Source organism: Nicotiana attenuata, unplaced genomic scaffold, assembly GCF_001879085.1.
Source record: "Nicotiana attenuata strain UT unplaced genomic scaffold, NIATTr2, whole genome shotgun sequence".
Classification (NCBI taxonomy): Eukaryota; Viridiplantae; Streptophyta; class Magnoliopsida; order Solanales; family Solanaceae; genus Nicotiana; species Nicotiana attenuata.
Genome location: NW_017672775.1, coordinates 72,670 through 93,348, shown reverse-complemented (window position 1 = coordinate 93,348; position 20,679 = coordinate 72,670). Strand labels below are relative to the sequence as shown.

Below are 20,679 nucleotides of genomic sequence, written 5' to 3'. Positions count from 1 at the left end.
AATGAATGGTATAATATTTGTAGAATAACTATGAACATGACGGGTAAATATGAAACTATGCATATTTTTGGTAATAGGGTTTCATATATGGTATAGATGGTAGGTGAGAATAGAAATATTGATTTATTAATTTTAGAATAGCGCTATTTTGACAATTATTTATTATTTGGAGTCTTAACTAGAAAAGGAAAGACTGGGTGGGTGTTTGGACATAAGAATTGTAAAATTCCTAAAAACAGGGATTTTTTTTTTTTTTCAAGTGGATATGGTATTTAAAAATTAGAGTTGTGTTTGGATATGAATATAATTTTGGGTTATTTTTTATGTGATTGATATGAGTAAAAATTTTGAAAAATAGATTTTTGGAGTTTTTAAATTTTTTGAAAAATACTAAAATTCATCAAAAAATCAAATTAAAATTTTTATGACGAAACACTGATTTCGAAAAAAAAAAGAAGAAAATATTCTGATGGCCAAACGGGCTCTTGGTTCATTTTGAAATTTAAACATTGAAAATTATCTAGGGGGCTTAATAGTACGCAATTTGTCTTTTCTTATCCGATGAAATTATAAGATCGTATTAGCTTGATATTCAGTCAACTAAGTATAGTATCCCTATTATTCCTCTTCAGCATTTGTAATCCCTATTGCTGCTGCAATTATTAGTACTACCATTTGTATGAACTCCCCCTATATCTAATTAGCCACATTCATTACAAAAATTAATGATGTCTTCAGTATTAATCCTTCATTAACTGTCTTAATTTTCACATTTTAAGATCTAAGAAGGAAGTATTTTGCTGAATAGGCATAAATCTATGTTCTTGATACATGAGCATACACAAAAAAGAAAAAGAAATTACAACTAGGAATAGGAAGATAAAAACTTATGAGGTGTTTACATCAAATTATAATAAATTTACCATAGATAAATAATCTAACAAGATATAAATATAGAATAATTAATAGATTTGGTGTAAATAATTTAAAAGTTTAGAGGAATAGAAATTTTGAGTGAATGTGCGCGGCAAACCCGGCACCAAAAACCCTTTTGAAATACTAAATAAGTTAAACATAGAATAAGGAGTTATATATCACTGGGAAAAAGAGATAGGAATTTTTGGAAAAAAGGACAGGCGTGAAAGCTATCTCAGATAAAACCCCTCCTCTGCTTACTTGTTTGGTTACCCCTCCCCTTTACTCTCCTCTCCTTTTGGCTCTTCCCATTCTCTCTTTCTCTTTCTTTATTTTCTGTCCTGTAGAGAGAGAAAGAAAGTATAAGCAAAGCAGCAGATATGTTACTGAGATCCAGTTTTGGCTTACCTTAAAGATAATGAGTAGAACCTCCATTGTCTTCTTCCATCAAGAAGAAGAAGAAGAAGAAGAAGAAGATGGTTTTCCCTTTAGATACTCAGCTCCTAAATCCAATCTTTGATGATGGCCTTTTCTGTGAGGAAGATCGATTTTTGGATGATGATGATTTAGGAGAATGGTCTTGTACTTTAGAACAAGTAGATGTGAAAATGACTCTACCTTTATTAGAATGTGATATGTTTTGGGAAGATGACCAGCTTTTCACTCTTTTAGCTAAGGAAAAAGAGTCCCATTTAGGTTTTGATTGTTTAATCTCACATGGAGATGGGCTTTTAGTAGAGGTTAGAAAAGAAGCATTGGATTGGATGTTGAGGGTCATTGCTCACTATGGTTTCACTGCTATGACTGCTGTTTTAGCTGTCAATTATTTTGATAGGTTTGTATCTGGACTTTGCTTTCACAAAGATAAGCCTTGGATGAGTCAACTTGCTGCTGTCGCTTGTCTTTCTATTGCTGCTAAAGTGGAAGAGACCCAAGTCCCCCTTCTTTTAGACCTTCAAGTATGTCTCTATTCAAGTGTGCAATCCTGCTGTTTGTATAAATGTCTAAATGTCTAATGCTGCTTCTGTTTTATTGTTCAGGTGGCTGATTCAAGATTTGTGTTTGAGGCAAAGACTATTCAGAGAATGGAACTCTTGGTGCTCTCCACTCTTAAGTGGAAAATGAATCTGGTGACGCCTCTATCTTTCATTGATCATATCATGAGGAGATTCGGATTCATGTCCAATCTACATTTGGATTTTCTTAGGAGATGTGAACGCCTCATTCTTGGTATTATCACTGGTGAGATATCTACCTGCTTCCGATTATTTAGGCTGTTACTTTGGAGAAATTGAAATATAGATATTTGTTCTATAATTGATTCCACTGTTTGATCATCAAATGCAGATTCTAGGCTCTTGCATTATTCTCCATCTGTTATTGCAACTGCAGTAATGTTTTTCGTAATCAATGAGATTGAGCCGTGCAATGCGATGGAATACCAGAATCAGCTCATGAGTGTTCTTAAAGTCAAACAGGTCTGCTTTCTTTCACATTTGAATTTTAGCTCTTCTGGCATCTTAATAACTAAACTTGATTAGTCTATTGTGTCACTAATGTTCTTGGTCAATTAACAGGATAGCTTTGAAGAATGCCATGATCTTATTCTAGAGCTAATGGGCACTTCTGGCTACAATATCTGCCAAAACCTCAAGCGCAAACATCAATCTGTACCTGGCAGTCCAAGTGGTGTTATCGATGCATATTTTAGTTGCGACAGCTCTAATGATTCATGGTCAGTAGCATCTTCGATTTCATCCTCACCAGAACCTCAGTATAAGAGGATCAAAACTCAGGATCAGACAATGACACTGGCTCCACTGAGTTCTGTTTCTGTTGTTGTGGGCAGTAGTCCTAGTTGATCAATATCTCATTCTCTAGATTATCTAGTATTTCGGCTATGGGTACTATATGATCTCTCCTTTTTGGTATGTTCTCTTAAACTGCAGTTGCACAATGCTCTGATGTTCCATTATGTTTTACTGGACTTTATTCGTCGGATGGTTTAGACGGATGTGAACATCAACTCCACCCTCTCTTCCTTAGGAAATGGGATTGGTGGAGTTTTCCCTTGAGTTGAATCAATGCTGCTAAATTATGTCGAATACTATCATTTTCATCCATGAATTATGATTTCAAGATTCATTTGTTGTCTGTCTGTCATTATGCTTTTTATGATCCCTTGTATATCAAAGATGAATGTTGCAATAGCCATAACTTTGATCTGATTCTTGGATGTGGGATCATAGATAGAGATGGATGTCCCAAGTTTCTCTGCTATTTCAAAAAACAGATATTATATGTATTGAGAAAGGTTTTCAAAGTAGGACAGGTTGGCAAGTGGACTATGTGCTTCTGAACTACGTAATATATTAAATTAGAATGTAGAGAGATATGTCTCGAGGGCAGGAATAGATTGTCGGCCAGTGGGATTTCTGTAGTTGTTGCATAGACTTTTCTCCTACGCTTTGACCTTATTTTGAAAAACAAAAGCATTCATATACTCTTGTTTACCTATAGCTAATCCAGAAGAACTAGTAGGAGGTGCAGCATTTTGAATTCACCGTCACCAAGTAAGGAAATAATAGAACTCTAGTTACTATGTCTGTGTTGTATATGATTATCTATATAGTGCAAGTTTTAAGTATACTTTATGTTTCGTTTGGTTGGGAAACAAGTTATCCCATGATAAATTATCTCGGAATTAGTTATCCCACCCTTCCATAGGGATAAAAAAATACTACAATCCCGGAATTTTATCCCAACCAAATATGGGATAAATTAATCTCAAATTTAATCCCGGGATTAATTGCCTTATACCAAACGAGCCCTTTTAGCTGCTTAATGTTGTTCATGTTTGGTGTATACATTGTTACAAATTCATAAAAAAGATGAACTCACAGAAACACAGTGGTAGGTACCATTAGAATTAGACACTAGTACTATTACTTTACATTTTTAAGAAAAAAACTCATGTTTAAATGTCTAATTATATTAAAGAAGTTCCATTTGACGATCTCAGTACATTAAAGATAGGGGAAAGCGGAATTGCTTGATGTGTACAAAATGCAACAAGCCCGATTTGCATCACATATCGAGTTATTTCAAAGTAAATAATAAATTATCGTCAATTGGAATATAATGTGTAACATATAAAACAGGAATAAGACGTTCTAATAGATCACGTAGAAAAGTTAGATTACTGAACGCATAAAATGATTGGTGTGACTACTAAATGTATTTTTCTAGCTACCACATTTCATACTACAGTGGAGTAATATGATTTCCTTTCGTGGTACAATAGTGGAAGTGGAACGTGCAATTCCCTCAAGCAGCAGAAATAGCGAGAATACATATTTTGTCACGGATGTAACCAATCTTTGGGTCCTCGCCTTTTGCATTTATTCTTCTTTCAGTTTTTAAAGTCGTTATGTTATGATACTCTTAAGTCAGCATAATGATTCATTAGGAGGCTATTTAGGTGAAGAGCTAATTCACTTGGGATGGACCACCCAATAATTCTAGTTCTAGAATAACACTATAATATACGTTAAACTTTGCAAGTTTGACCACAAACTCCGCTGGCAATTCCTAGATAGTAGAGTTTGTTTTTTGGCCCCTTTTCCCTTCTACCGTAGTTAGTAGAGTATTTTCCACCAAGACAAATGAGGCTAGTTTAACTGTTTCCTAGTTTCTATAGAATTTGAATCAAGACAAACAGAGGGGTCTCAGAGAGATGAGAGGGACCCTATTATATCTATATTTTGGGAATTTCTTTTTGTTTTTCCTTTAAGGCGTTGTAATGTTATACCTAATACAATATTTTTATTAAAAGAAAGGCTTTGTAATGGTATATATACCTAATACACCATATTTTGGGAAACAGATGAAAATCTTGATACCCCAATAAAGTGGATATTAAAATCACCAACGAATTAAAGGGTGCAAAATAAATAAACATATCTGTTTCGGTATGCATTCGTGGATAACCAAACCAAGAAAAAGGGAAACTGCTTAAATTAAAGGTTAAGCAATTTCATGACCCTTTCCTCTGTAGGGTAGTAGCATTGAAGACTGAGGTGAATTATTACTACATTTTAGTCAACTGTTTGTCTTGATCCACATTAAGCTAACCCCCTATTTTAAGACAAGAGGATAAAACATTAGAGAATCAGAAAAAAGGTGATGAAAAAGGCAAAACAGTGAATCCACAGAATTCATGTGATCAAACAGAAGAGGAATTATGGTTGGGAACAGCTAAGGGTAAATTTGTTTCTTATATCATTTGTGAGAAATGATTCAATTCCTCAGTACTCCTTTGTTTCTTGATGAAATAGGTTGAGTACCAAATGTTTTTCGGGTGGCTCTTCAGAGAAACTGTCTGCTTTTTCACCTTGTGTACTATTAGTCGTTGCAAATAAACAAGACCAAACAAAACCAATAGACTTTGTTTTAGGTTGTAGCTTTGACCAAACAAAGAGGATTAATTGTGCTGTAGCACAAGTACTGTCACACATCTCATAAGTCGTAACTAATTCCTTTGAGGCCCTGCACTAATTGCACTATGGCTCTTCCTAAAATTTTCCACGACCCCTGACTATGTCCACAATGTATGAGATGTCTCATCATAAAAATCCACTAGTTAATTAGATATCAGTCTATAGATCAACAAAGTAAGAACCGAAATAATGGATAAAATATAAAGAAAAAATAGTAAAGTTCTATTCAATGATATCGCTGGCGGAACTAGAGACCAAGGTACGAGTTTAGCCAAAAACAGTTTGTTGAGACACTGCATTTGTTGTAAAAAATCTATTTTATATATACAATTCAGTAACTAAAAAGAGATAGAATCTTGAATCATAAGTTTCAAATCCTCGTTCTGCATGTATAATAGTATGTCCCAGGCTTACTATGGTGCATCGAAGCAGCAATTACTAAGAGAAAGAATTAAAGAAGTAGACTAAAGACTAAACTTAAGCAATATGTTTAATGGGGGGAAAAACAATCAAAGAGATCGCTTTAGGTCATGATATTTTTGTCGAGGGTTGAAAAAATATATTACGTATAAGGTAAAATATTGCTTTTTATTGATTAAAAATAGACTTTGAACACCCTTGCATAGTCCACTAGCAAAGGGTGTTCAAAATTTGAACATCCTTATTGAATTTTCTGGCTTCGCCACTGGTAATAGGGCGTAACGAAATTTTAGTACGTGAATGGTAGAGTGTCGTATCAACTGATTAGATTTGTCTAATATTGGATCTGATACCAAAAATTAGTGGCCCTGGTCCAAATTAGATTTTGGCCACTACATTATATGTTTGTTGAGATGTATTTTTGGAAGGTTATAATGTTGGTGAAGCTTTGGAATAAACGATTATCAGTTTCCCTTACATTTGATATTTATGTATTACATTCTTTTAATAAAAATCATTGCTGCTCAATAACTATTTGTTCCAAAGACAGTTTATAGTTCGGTCAACAAGACAGCTCACAAGGGAATGAACTAATTAATAGAGCTAGGTTTGAATAAAGCATACTCAGCAGACAATAGAAGTAAAAATGGTGGCTGTGTGGGACTTATTTGATTAAGGCTGTTTAAGGATTCAGGTAGGAGTTCTTAAATTACAAATTAAAAGACCCACCCGATCAATATATATCATTGTTTGGATGATACCTCATCAATTTTCATGCATGATACAGGTATGTTAGTAGTTTCTTACATTTATATGCTAGTAAAACACACCCATTTGTGAATTTATACTCATTTGTAAAAATCTTTTGCGACAAATATATTATATGTACTAAAGAAAATTTCAACCACAATTAAAAAAAAGCTCAAACGTAACATACAGTCGCCCCTTCCCCATATTATTCTACAAACAGAAAGTAAGCAAAAGTATGAGAATGACTTATTCGTCATTAATCACTATAGATATAAAAATTATGAAAAGTCTTGCAACATAATTGTATACGGTCAAAATCAGGTGTGCCTGATTTCGTAAGCTCGAGGGGTCACTTCGAGAATAAGTTCAAAATGGACCGGGCTCGAGCCTGATGACGGAGTATAAGACTCGAAGATCGAAGTGCTCGATGAACACCGAGGCCAAGTATGACCAACCTCGAGATAATACCGTTATGGTTTTATAACAGAATGAGCAAGATTCCTGCAGTGGCCCTAAGATCACAGCGTAAATTCCAGAACGGATTTGTACTAGGCGGTTAGACAGCTGTCCAATAAGATTCAATACTAAAAATGGAAATGTACCTTATTTAGGATTCCCCTATTATATAAAGGGGAGCCCATTCAATTGTAACATCATCAATCATCGACAAGAGAGTATACATACATCACTTTCTTGCTTACTTTTCATCTGAATTGCCTTATTATTTTATTGTTCTGACTAACCTTCCTCGAGGCTGCCATAGCTCGAGGTCGAGACTTGCTTGCACACTGGTTTGACCTACTTTACTCTCTAATTTATACATTTGATTCTTTGTTTATCAATTAGTATTGCATTAAATCACATATCTTTAAAACCACACTACAAGTTTAACTGTTACTCGAATTTTAGGGTAAACAGTTTGGCGCCACCGTGTGGCTAAAGATAATAATGATTGTTTCGGTACTGATTCTGATAACACACGTTATTTTCACACTTGTTCTTGTCAAGAATTTTTGTTCTCAGGTTAAAACATGTCAAATTCCCAAAACGCACCTGCACATGGTGATGAAGGTCTTGGATTTCACGGGGAAAACGATAACGTAATTGCTCCTGGAGCCGGGGTGCCACCGGTTAATCCCGAGGCAGTGCCGGTCGATATCAGTTCGCACATTGCTTTGAATGCGGATTTAGACGCAGATCCCGAATGGAGTGTACATAGGGAAGGCTGATCTGGTGGTCAAGGAACACAGGGTGTAGGAGACGGAGGAGTTAGTCTCCAAGTAATATTCGAGATGCAACAGGCTCAGCAGGTTGCTATCGCTCAGCTTCAAAGTCAACATAAAACTCCGAGTGTGGTCGAACCAGAAGTCACTCGCCGTACTGAGCCGGTGCCAGAAATATCGAACGTTAATGGATCGGGGACTGATCCTGCAATTATGAAGATGCTCGAGGAGCTCACCAAAAGAATCAAGTCGGGAGAGAAAAATCGAATATAATGACAAGAAAGTAGAAACATACAACTCCCGTGTTGATCAAATACCGGGGGCACCCCCGATCTTAAAATAATAACGGTGGTATACTTCGGACCATGCCGAACCTAGGGACTTCGTGCCTCATTTTCTACAAAATAAATAGAGTTAGACCCTTGCCCCCTCCGGATTCGACTACTTACACATTAACGATTAGCATGTCGGCATTTATCTTTCCAAATAATGCACATATCGTGGTTGCGCCCGTTGGGATTATGGAAATCCCGATGGACTTTGGACAAGGTTTTCTTAGAGGTTATTATGCGGACAAAATATTAACCCAGGCTAGGTTTGATCATGATGCATGTACAGTCATTATCATAGTAAGGTTTCTATAGAAGCCTAGACTGGTACCCTCAAGCGGACAACTCGAGAGGGAAAGGCACGGAACCGTCGACTGCATCGCTGATCGACTAGTTTTACCGCGAATAAGCTTTTCCAAATTTAAAGGGTGATTTTAGGAAGAGCACGGACACTCATCAAGTTCCGCTATGCTATTAGTACGCACGAGTGGAATATGATGTTGAGCATGTATTATGTAAAAAGAAAAATAACACATTGTCAAGTATTTTCACATGTTTTGAAAATGAATGCGGTATTGAATAAACGTAAAGACATAAAGAAAAATAGGGAAGAAGTTAGTTTGTGAAATGAAGGAATTGATAAAGCAAATAAAGGGGGTAAGGATTGGGGAGAGACATGATATAGCAAAATTGAAAGTCGGGAACATGATTAGGAAATAAGGGGAAACACGAAGAATTGCATGTGAGTTCATATAAAGGGGAAACAGGGAAAAGGATGTGCATGTGGCAAATAAGAGCAAAATAACAAACATACGCTTATTAGGAAAGACTAATTCATGTAGGTCAAGTTCATAATGGTAAGAGCCTAAAGATATCCCCAGTAGAGTTGCAATGTTGTCGAGCCCCCTTTTTCTCGCAAAATCGGGTTTTGATATTTTGATGACTCCTTTGAGAAAGTAGGGAAAAAGGAATTGGTTAGAGTCGCCACCTAACGAATTAAGGTGCGTTAGGGCACCTAGAGAAGATAACTCATGTTATACCAAATTGCGTCACCAGAGATCGGGTAAGGGCTCAAAATTTCCTTGAGGGGAAGGTGTTACGCACCCCTCGAGGTCCACAACGGTAGGTCCCGGATGAACTTAATTTATGAATTAGTCTAATAAAGAGGCTAGGGAATCACTTAATGGGGATGGGGGGTACTAAATTTTTTAGCCTAAAGGATCACCTCGTGCAACATAAATAATACTTCGTAACTCCCTCGAGTCGGGGTGTTACTCATATTATTCACCGGGCACTGACTATCATCTCCTGCTACTCGATTACTATCTTTAAGTTGTTACCTAAAGCGCTCTAATTGATTCTAGTTCGATTCCTATGCGTGCACTACCCGTCCCTTGCCTATGGCCCTGGAGGTATTATGACCTCTATTTGGGATAGTTCTAGACTAAGCCTAGGTTGATCAGAAAATGTAAAAGACTAGGCGACAAACAGAACATGTTAAGACTTGCAAATACAACGCAAATATGGGCTCATGTTAACCTCCGCACATAAATAACAAATGCACACAATTAATTAACAATCTTTATCGATCTTAAAATCCTACAGGCAGGATATATATGTGAGAAGACAGATGTACAGAAACAATTTCTTTAAGGCGAGTGTTAGGACCTACTGTTTGCCTACTGGTTTTAATGAATATCTTCTGGGTACTTCAAATAGTAATGCTTACAGAATCCAGAATTATTATCAAGTCCTATAGGCATATTGTCTAAGTGATTGACAGTGGCGATTATATTCAGAACCAATTAATAGAATCCTATAGGCATTATTTCTAATGTCGAACTGACTTAAATCCTATAGGCATGATCTCTAGGCATTATTTCTAATGTCGAACTGACTTAAATCCTATAGGCATGATCTCTAGGTTTGAAACTGATCTTAATCCTATAGGCATGGTATCTATTACTGGATTGATTTAAATCCTATAGGCATGATCTCTAGGTTTGAAACTGATTTTTTAGTCCTACAGGCATGATATCTATTGAGCAGTAATATGGGCAGAAGTTGTACATGTTACCAGAAAAAACAATTAAATCAAAGATTGAGGTCCTGTAGGCATGATTGCTAACACATATTTATTGGAAAAATTAATGCAACCTATAGGCAGGATTTCTAATATGCAAATATAATCCTATAGGCAGCCTTGCTAATATGCAAATATAGAACTCAGAATCAACATCACCAACGAAAGTCCTATAGGCAGGATTTCTAAAACACATTGCAGAATTTTATAGTTTTGACGAATGAGCAGAATTGATAACATAGATGAATCCCTATAGGTAGGATTTCTATCCAATTTAATAAAAGGAAACAAGAACCCCCCCCCCCCCCTCCCGATTTTACTAAATACCCCATAATCAGTTTATTACAATGTTATTACAGACCAAATAATGAATGAGTTACATAACAGTAATAAGATACACTATAGGTAGCCTTCATTAGGCCTAAATAAACCTGGGAACCAGGCCTTCAAACCAATCAACTTCAAGGCTCAATTCATAGGTACAACATGGCCAAATACGAATGTCTCACCCATAACACATGTAGAACCAGGTTTCCAATGTGTCAAAGTTCCCAAGGGCCTCAGGGACCCAGGGCAACGCTCACACCAGAACCACACACTCAGAAATATTTTAAAAGAGATTAGGAACCAGTTCCCAGTGCGTCAGAGTTCACAGGAGTCTCATATGGACCCTGAGCAGTGGTCACACTGGGGTGGTTGAGGATAGAACCTAAGGGACTAAGAGTGGAAGTTTTTAAATGAGCAACAACATATAAAGAGAGACAGATTTAAACAATTTTGATTTCAGAAGAAAATAAAATTTAAGACATATAACTTGTAGACAGAATTTGCACCCAGAAAACAAGCAAGGTTCATGCTCAAACACACAGTTTTAATGAGTGGAAGTCTAGTTAACAGTCTAGTTAAGCTAGGTATTCAATGCTAGCATTTAGGACAACCTTATTTAGTCACAGAAGCAATTAGGCAAAACAGTCATGTTATCACATGAATTCAGAGGGATACCGGGCATGTTAGCAACAAATTGACAGGGCATATGAATTAAGTAACTAATCTGTAAAGTTAGGATAGATTAAGTAATTACATGTTGATATTACCCTAAAAATACAAAGTTCAGAACAGGTGCAGGATTAGCAAGCAGTGTGCATGGACAAGTTAAACATTTAGTTTTTAAGAGGATTCATATTATTCTAAACAACTAATCTAAATTAACAGTATTAACCATTGGATTAAAAGAAAAGCATGTAAACATGCAGAATCATGCTTAGAGAGGGATCTTAGACATGCTGGGTTATAAACATAGATCAGGAACACATAAAAATGGTATGACAAAGGATAGTCACTCACCAGTTAAGCGAGCAAAACCAGAATAATACCACAAAGTTGAGAGTCCAGAATGTTTGGCCTTGGCTTTCAGCTGGCCAAGACCAGTAGTAAGCGAGAGAACAGAGAGAGTATAGAACTAGAAACTTTAAATTTTTAGTGAGAGTCTATAGAGTTCGACTCTTGTTCAAAGGGGAAAGGGGAAAGGGTTTAAATAGTATTCAATTAGGCAAACAAATAAGGCAAAAACTCAAACATACACAAATAAGGAAAGAAATTAAACCAGAATCAATTGTATAGAGTTCAGTAAGTTAACAGAGCATAATAGCGTGTAATCAGGCGATTAACACTTAGAATAAGGAAAATATCAATTAACATTCAGTCTCACGGCAAATAAGGTAACCAATAATAGAAGCATGGTAGATTGACTAGGAATAAGGAAAGTATCAGTACCATACGAGAAAGGAAAGAGTAAAAGTCTCAAACCCTAGTTTTAGGTAAAATATACAAAATCGGCAGTGATAACAAGCAAAGAGATGCATATAGGCATATAGAAAGAGATTTTAACACAATAATTAAAGAATCAAACAAATTTGGTATGATTTTGCAGAATCAAAAATCTCTAATTTAGGGTAAGTAAAAATTAGTCAGAAATTAACGAAGAGAGTTATAATAAGATGCACAGAGACATATAGGCAGAAAGATTAAGGGAAAAATAATTAAAAAATAAGAACCAGATTAGATCTAGAAAGATCTGAACCCTTATTTTAGGTAAACCATAAAATCGATAAAAAATAAAGGCAAAGGGTCATATATTTTAATAGAATGAACAAAGACAGGAGGTTATTCAGAAGAAACATAAAATCGAACCAGATTTGGTTCAATTAACGAAGATCTGAAACCCTAACCTTAGGGTTAAGTCGAATCAGTGAGAGATACGGAAAGATTCGTACTTTCAAAGATCAAAAAATGATGAACACAGACGGAATAAGCAACAGGTTAAAGATTTTGAACTAGATTTTGTTTGATTTTTTGCCATATTTGCTTGCCATTCTAGGCAAGCCATTATGTAATACCAAAAACGGGTAGCCAGTAAGGAAAAGGGGCCAAATAAGGTAAGGAATCATGGATTGATTCCATTTTTGGAGTTGGAATCGGAGAGATTTGAGTGACGGCGCTAGGGTTTTGAGAGGTGAGAGACGAGAGTGTTCTGGGACGGCGGGGGGTGTAAAGTGATTAGGGTTAAGGGTTTCGTTAGGTTTAAATAGGTGGGGTGAATGGGATCTGTTGATCTTGGGAGATCAATGGCTGGGATTAAACGTAAACTGGGCGGGGCGTATAATAATGGGCACCGACCGGGTTTTAATAAGGGGTTGTTTGGTTTGGGCTCAGGCGCTATTGGTCTGGTGTAAAGGTGTTGGGCTTGTGTATTGGGTAGTTTTAGGTCTGAAAATAGTAGTAATTTTGGGCTAGTTTTAAAATACCCAATATTTAACAAATAAATAATTTATAAAAGTGATTAATAAATATCAAAAATATCACTTGCGCATGAAAATAATTTAAAATAATTACTTAAACATTATAAAAATATGAAAAGTTATTTTTTGCTTAAATAAAGTAATTATGCATATATATATGCGCTATTATTGCAAAATATGCAATTTTAGCCTAATGATGCAAAATAAGTATATAAAAAAATATTTAAAGCTTAATATGGATATAAATGATGGGAAATTAAATAATGAATCACTATAAAATTATTTGTGATACAATTAATAATTATTTATATAAAATGCAGGAATAAATTAATTAAAAGCCTTTAAAATTATAGAAAATTATGGAAAAATTCTTGTTGATGCTCATGTGCTAAATTGAAGGTATATATGTGTATTTGAGAAATATGAGGGAAAAACTGGGTATCAACATTCAACGAGGGCCACCTTCGAGAGTTCCTCAGTGATCGAGCTAAGAATCACTTCAGAGAAAGAGATGCCGACAGAAAGAATAAGAAGGAAGAACCGCATCATGTAATTCATATGAGCGTTGGCGGGGTCGATGTTCGACAAGGGCCTATATTCAAACGTACCAAGGTGTTGATCACCAGAGAAAAGCGGACTCGGGGTTATGTGACCGAAGGCATCCTATCGTTCAATGACGAAGAAGCGGAGGGCATTTCTCAACCGCATAGCGATGCCCTGGTAATTTCTATTTTGTTGAACAAAATTCAAGTTAAACGTGTTCTAGTGGATCCAAGTAGCTGAGCAAACATAATCAGATCGAGGGTCGTAGAGCAGCTCGGCCTGCGGGACCAAATTTTGCCTGCATCTCGAGTCCTAAACGGCTTCAACATGGCGAGTGAAACAACGAAGGGGAAGATAATCCTACCAGTAAATGTGGCCGGGACCATCCAAGATACAAATTTCCATGTTAACGAAGGCGACATGAGATATAATGCATTACTCGGATGGCCATGGATCCACAATATGAGGGCAGTACCATCGACCCTTCATCAAATGATGAAATTCCCGACAATGGATGGTGTAAAAATAGTTTACGGGGAACAACACGCTGCAAAGGAAATATTTGCAGTCGACGAGGTGACGTCGATATCAGCACCTTCGACCTCAGAAAAATTGAGCACCAAAGATAAGCAGATGGCCAAATAGCAATCACCGTCCCCAACCTCGACCGAATCGGAGAAACAGGTAATCGAAGTAGAAGAAGAGGATTTCCTTACTCCTCGAACTTTCGTTGTTCCCGAAGAATCAGATGCAACTAAGTCAACGGTCAAAGAGCTGGAACAGGTTATACTGATCGAGTACATGCCCGAGGGAAAGGTATACCTGGGAACGGGGTTGACCCCTGAACTTAGGAAAAAACTCATTCAATTTCTTATCGATAACATGGATTGTTTTTCTTGGTCCCATTTGTCGCGCCCCCTTTTTCCTCGCGGGGTCCGGGTTTCGACATTTTTTGGGACAACTCATTTCCTTTTGGGAAGGGGTATGGGATTTGAAGAGTCGCCACCTAACGGATTTAAGGTGCGTTAGGGCACCTAAAGCAAATAACTCATAAACCGGTTTGCATTATCAGAGATTGGGTAAGGGCTCGAAATTACCTTGAGTGGAAGGTGTTAGGCACCCCTCGTGGTCCACAACGGTGGGTTCTGGCCAAACTCGAATTAAGCGAATTAGTCTTATAAGCAAATAAAGCAATTTAGACAAATAGATATTACGTTTAAAAAAATAAGGAGTAAAGGGGTCCTAGGTCTTTTAGCCTATAGGATCACTTCTGTGCAATACTTGGTAATCGTCCCCAAGTTGGGGTTCTACACATAGAATTAGTGCACAGGTCATCATTTCCTTTACTACCCGATTATCCTCCCCTTGATTATTACCTAAGCATTCTAACAACATCGAATACGTATCCTATACGTGCGCTACCCGTCCCTTGCTTGTGGCCCTGGAGGTGTTTAGGAACTCTATTTAAGGAAGTTCTAGACTCACCTATGTTGTTTTAGAAGGAGAAAACTAAGCGACAAACAAAAAGCCAAATAGGACTATCACATAAAGATGCAATTAAGGGGGCTCATATTTACCTCCATAAATAGACAAAACAAATGCATGCCTCAAACAAAGAGTTTTAAACGATTTAAAGTCCTATAGCAGGATATCTAGATGATCAAAATATACAGCAGTTTTATTAAGGCGAGGCAGTAAATACCTAATCAGTTTGCCTACTGATTTTATTACTTCCTGAACCTGGGCAGTTTATAAGCAGTCAAACAAACACAGTTTTTGCAACTTCAGGGTTTTAATTATCCTACAGGCTTGCCTAGGCGATAACCGGCAGGATCCTATAGGCATGGTATCTAAACGTATAATAAATCAGTGACTAGTTTAAACAGGCAGATTCTATCCATTTAGACCCTATAGGCATGCTGTCTACGTGCTGAAAATGATCATAAGCATTACATAATTGATTTTACGTGTTTATCCCTATGAGCATGATATCTAAGTGCGGAAAGTAATTTTTGAAATCTTATAGGCATGGTATCTAGATGACTTCAGTTCCTATAGGCAGGATCTCTATTATTCATGCATAGGCAGAATTCTTGGAGCGCATTGACAGGGAAAAGGGTTATTCAAACAGTCAATAGCCTATAGACATGGTTGCTAATGCACATTGGATTGAAAAATACGTGCAAGTCCTATAAACAGGATGTCTAATGTGCAAAAATAAACATAGAGCCCTATAACAGGATTTCTAATACGCAGAGGTGCAGCACAGAGTCAAAACAATAATACATAATCAAGTCCTATAGGCATGTTCTCTACCAAATTCCAACAGATATATATAAAAAATCCCTCCCAGCTTTTACTAATAACCCCGATATCTGTTTTTACAAGAATTATTATACAGCCCAATATAAATGAATTACATAATGAAAATCACTATACTATAGAGAGCCTTCATAGGCCCAACATCAACTTGGAACCAAGCCTCCAAACATAGCACCTCTGAGCATAGTGGTAGTCCATCCATAACACATAAAGTTGGTTCCTGGCGTGTCAAAGTTACCAAGGGCCTCAGGGACCCCGGGCAGTGCTCACACCAGGATCAGATGTTCAAGAAGATTTACAAAGGATCGGAAAACCAGCCCCAATGTGTCAGAGTTCAGAGGAGTCTCGTGGACCCTAAGCAGTGCTCACACTAGGGGTGGCAGGACCCTAGTTAACTAAGAGTAGGAGTTGAAAATAATATAAGAGTAGGAAGTAGTTTTAAGAAAGAAAGCAGTTTCGACTTTTAGAAGTGAATAGAAACAGATTACCATATTACAAGAACCACAAGCAGCACACATTTAGCAGAAGGAGTTCAACCATGAACTCCAGCAATCAAACAACAGATAGAACAGAGTAACAATTAATTTAAACAAGGTTTCACATGGCCCTAATCCATTAGCTATTACTAGGTGAACAATATAGGCATATATTAATCAGAGAACAACATGCTGGGATCAAGTTACCGATCAGACAATCATACAGAAAGGTAGCAGAAGTTGAGAGCATAGAAATCATGAATTAATCAGGAGTTTGTTAAGGGTGAACACTTAAAACAGGACAGAAATAATGCTAATTGAGAAACAAATAGACATAAGTCTAATTACATAAAGGCAGACATGCTGAAAACAAGAAGCACATAGGTCTAATTTCATGGAAATAGGCATGCTGGTTAAGATCCATGAACAGGGAGTACATAGGCGTAATTACATAGAAGTGGACATGCTGATTAAGAGTAATAAACATGAAGCACATAGGTTTAATTACATAGAAGTAGACATGCTGATTAAGATCAATAAGCATGAAGCACATAGGTCTAATTACGTAGCATATTGAATTATGGCAGAAGTGGAGACATACTAGTTAAGAAATAGCAAACAGGAAGTTGAAAGTATGCAGAATCCAATAGTGTAGCCTTGGCTTTCAGCCGGCTAGACAATGTAGCAAAGACAAGTAAGAGAAAGGTTTGAATGAGAGCAAGAGTTTGTGTGTATGTGTGTGTGTTTCTTTCTGAGTGTGTTCGTGTGTTTGAAAGAAATCAGAATGGAGTTTACATAGCACTTAGCAAGGTAAAACAAATAAGGCAAGAGAATTACAGTTCATAAGTAAGGTAAGAAAATATAATTAATCAGTGTATTGGGGCTAAACCCAAGCTAATTGATACAAACAGAATCCGGAAGAGTCACCTTAAAATAAGGAGAATCAGTTATCAGCACGGATTGGGATTCAAACAAGGTAAATAAATCAATTATTGACTATAAATTAGACTAATTAATCTAAATAAGGCAAGTAGTACCAATTAAAAGTCATAAGTAAGGAAATATGTAAAATCACGGGGAAGTACTGATTTTAACTGGAAAACATAATTCGAACCCTAAATAAAATCAGTCAATCTATTTTGATTGACAGAGATAAACAATAACAGGAAAGAATTGAAGTAATCAGTGCAATAAGCAGAGAAACCTTGGGCTTACAGCATATACACAAAAATTAGTCAAACTAGTAAAGATAATCAGATTCAAACACTTAGGAGTTTTAAAACCTTCTTGGAGAGAGAGCTTAAAACGAAACCCTAGTTTCAGAAAACGTTGGAATTGACTAGTAATAAGGAAAAACAGAAGGTTTTTCAAAGAGAAATACCAAATAACACTTAAAACGTTTCAGATCTACAAGGATCTGAACAGAACCAAGTAGCATAAGATTAGGGTTTTAAAAAATGACAGAGATGAACAAATCTGAGTTGAATCTCTTTGAGATTCTTTCATAAATCAACGTAATCGAACAACCGGAAGAGGTGAGAGGCTAGATAAGGCAATAAATCACCAGATGACCCCATATCTGGTCAAGAATCGAAGGGGTTTAGGAGGATTTTTGAGTGACGGTGCTCTAGGGTTTGAGGGTGTTTGAGAGAGAAGAGAGGAGGAGAGGATTCAGAGGCGACGCAAATGAGAGACTGAGTGGGGTTTGGGGGGTCGCTGGGTTAAAAAAGGAAAGGGGTAACGTGGACCGTTGATCTCAGAGATCAACGACCACGATTAGAGGAGGTTCTGGGTCGGGTAAGGGTTATTTAGTTTGGGTTGAGGTGGATTGGGCTAGGGTTTTAAGTAATTGGGCTGGTGTAATTGGGTTAGGTCCGAAAATGATTAAGGAAAAGGGGCTATTATTTAAATACCCAATTAATTGATAAAATAATTTATAAAAATAGATAAAAAATGATAAAAATAATTTTTATGCATGAAGATGATTTAAAATAATTACTTAGCATTATGAAAATATAAAAGGTTATTTTCTTGTGAAATAAGGTAATTATGCACACATGGGCTATTATTGCAAAGTTATTGCAATTATAACCCTAACATGTACATATGACTATTTGTAAAATAATCAAAGCTCAGTATAAATATAAATAACAAAATTAAGCAAATGAAAGTATCATAAAACCGTTTGTGATGTAATTAGTAATTATTTGGATAATAAAATGCTAGAACAAATTAGTAAAAATTCTTTTAAAATTAAAGAAAATTATGGAAAAGTGCTGGTTGATACTCATGCACTCTTTTTAAAGTATATATGTATTTTTAAAATATTTGAGGGAAAAATTGGGTATCAACACCATTTAGACATGACAGGGATCCCATCGGAAATAACAACACACCGGCTAAGCCTCGACCCCAGATTCATACCGGTGAAGCAAAAGAGAAGGCCCCAGTCCGAGGCGAAGCATGCATTCATAAAGGATGAGGTAACTAAACTCCTTAAAACAGGGTCCATTCGGGAGGTAAAATACCCCGAATGGTTAGCCAACGTAGTTGTAGTCCTAAAAAAGGGAACAAACTTAGAATGTGCGTAGATTATGAGAATTTAAACAAGGCATGCCCTAAAGACTCTTTTCCACTTCCTAACATTGATCGCGTAATCGATGCCACGGCTGGCCACGAGATCCTTACCTTTCTCGATTCCTATTTCGGGTACAATCAAATTGAGATGAACCCGAAAGACCTCGTTTATCACCAAGTATGGAACTTATTGTTACAATGTAATGCCCTTCGGGCTAAAAAAAAGCAGGAGCTACATACCAACGCCTAGTTAACAAAATGTTCGAGGAACAAATAGGTAAATCAATGGAAGTTTACATTGACGATATGCTAGTTAAGTCTCTGCGCGCAGAGGACCATTTGACTCATTTGCAGGAAACATTCGAAATCTTGAGGAAGTACAACATGAAACTTAACCCCGAAAAATGCGCCTTCGGGGTTGGCTCGGGCAAATTCCTCGGCTTTATGGTATCAAATTGGAGAATCGAAATCAACCCCAATAAGATTATGGCCATCGAGGATATCACCATCGTAAATAGTGTGAAAGCCGTATAGAGGCTAACCGGACAGATACCTGCCTTGGGCCGATTCATTCAAGGTCATCAGATCGAAGCCACAGGTTCTTTTCCTTACTCAAAAAGAAAAATGATTTCGCATGGACCCCGGAATATCAGCAAGCATTGGAGGAATTGAAGCGATACTTATCGAGCCCACCTCTGCTCCATACACCGAAGGCAGAAGAGAAGCTGTACTTATACTTGGCAGTGTCCGAAATAGCGCTAAGTGGTGTACTAGTTCGAGAAGAGCAAGGTACGCAGTTTCCTGTTTATTACGTAAGTCGGACCTTAGGAGATGCTGAAACTAGGTATCCACACTTAGAGAAATTGGCACTCGCATTAATAAGCTCATCTATAAAGTTAAAGCCATATTTCCAGTGTGTGCTAACCACTTATCCTCTTCGAAATGTTTTGCACAAGCCCAAGTTATCGGTCCGGTTGGCCAAATGGGCCGTCGAACTTGGCGGGTACGATATCGAATATCAACCCCAAACGGCCATCAAGTCTCAAATTTTAGCAGACTTCATGGCTGATTTTATGCCAACCCTCGTACCCAAAGTGGAAAGAGAACTTCTACTAAAATCGGGTAAATCATCGGGGGTATGGACCCTCTTCACAGACGGTGGCTCGAATGTGAAAAGGGTTCGGACTTGGCATTGTTTTGAAGCCACCCACGGGTAACACTATTACACAATGTATCAAAACTTCTAGGTTGACTAACAATGAGGCCGAGTATAAGGCCATGATTGCAGGTCTCCAGCTAGCTAAAAGCTTGGGGGCAGAAGTCATTGAAGCCAAGTGCGATTCTTTATTGGTGGTGAACCAAGTAAACAAAAGCTTCGAAGTTCGAGAGGATAGGATGCAAAGGTATTTAGACAAAAGCTACAGGTAACTTTACACCACTTCAAGGAGTGGACTCTAGACCATGTACCTCGAGAACAAAACAGTGAGGCCGATGCACTTGAAAACTTGGGATCATCAGTCGAGGATGATGATATTATCCTGGGGACTGTCGTCCAATTATCGAGATCTGTGATGGGGGAGGGTCATGCCGATATAAATTCTACAAGTTTGACTTGGGATTGGAGGAATAAATATATTGAATACTTGAAAAATGGAAAGCTCCCATCGGACCATAAAGAGTCGAGGGCTCTACGAACCAAGGCTGCTCCGTTCACATTGGATGAAGATGGAAAATTATACAGAAG

The 20,679-nt window shown here is 37.1% G+C and overlaps 1 protein-coding gene across 1 annotated transcript; it reads left to right on the top strand.

Annotated features, from left to right (window-relative positions):
* The first annotated feature begins 1,128 nt into the window (after positions 1-1,128).
* LOC109214465 (cyclin-D3-2-like) lies at positions 1,129-3,069 on the top strand. The gene is made up of 4 exons (XM_019378382.1): positions 1,129-1,874; positions 1,956-2,157; positions 2,263-2,393; positions 2,493-3,069. Exons 1-4 carry the CDS (start codon positions 1,392-1,394, stop codon positions 2,775-2,777), a joined length of 1,101 nt encoding a protein of 366 aa, XP_019233927.1. The 5' UTR covers positions 1,129-1,391; the 3' UTR covers positions 2,778-3,069.
* Positions 3,070-20,679: the final 17,610 nt, after the last annotated feature.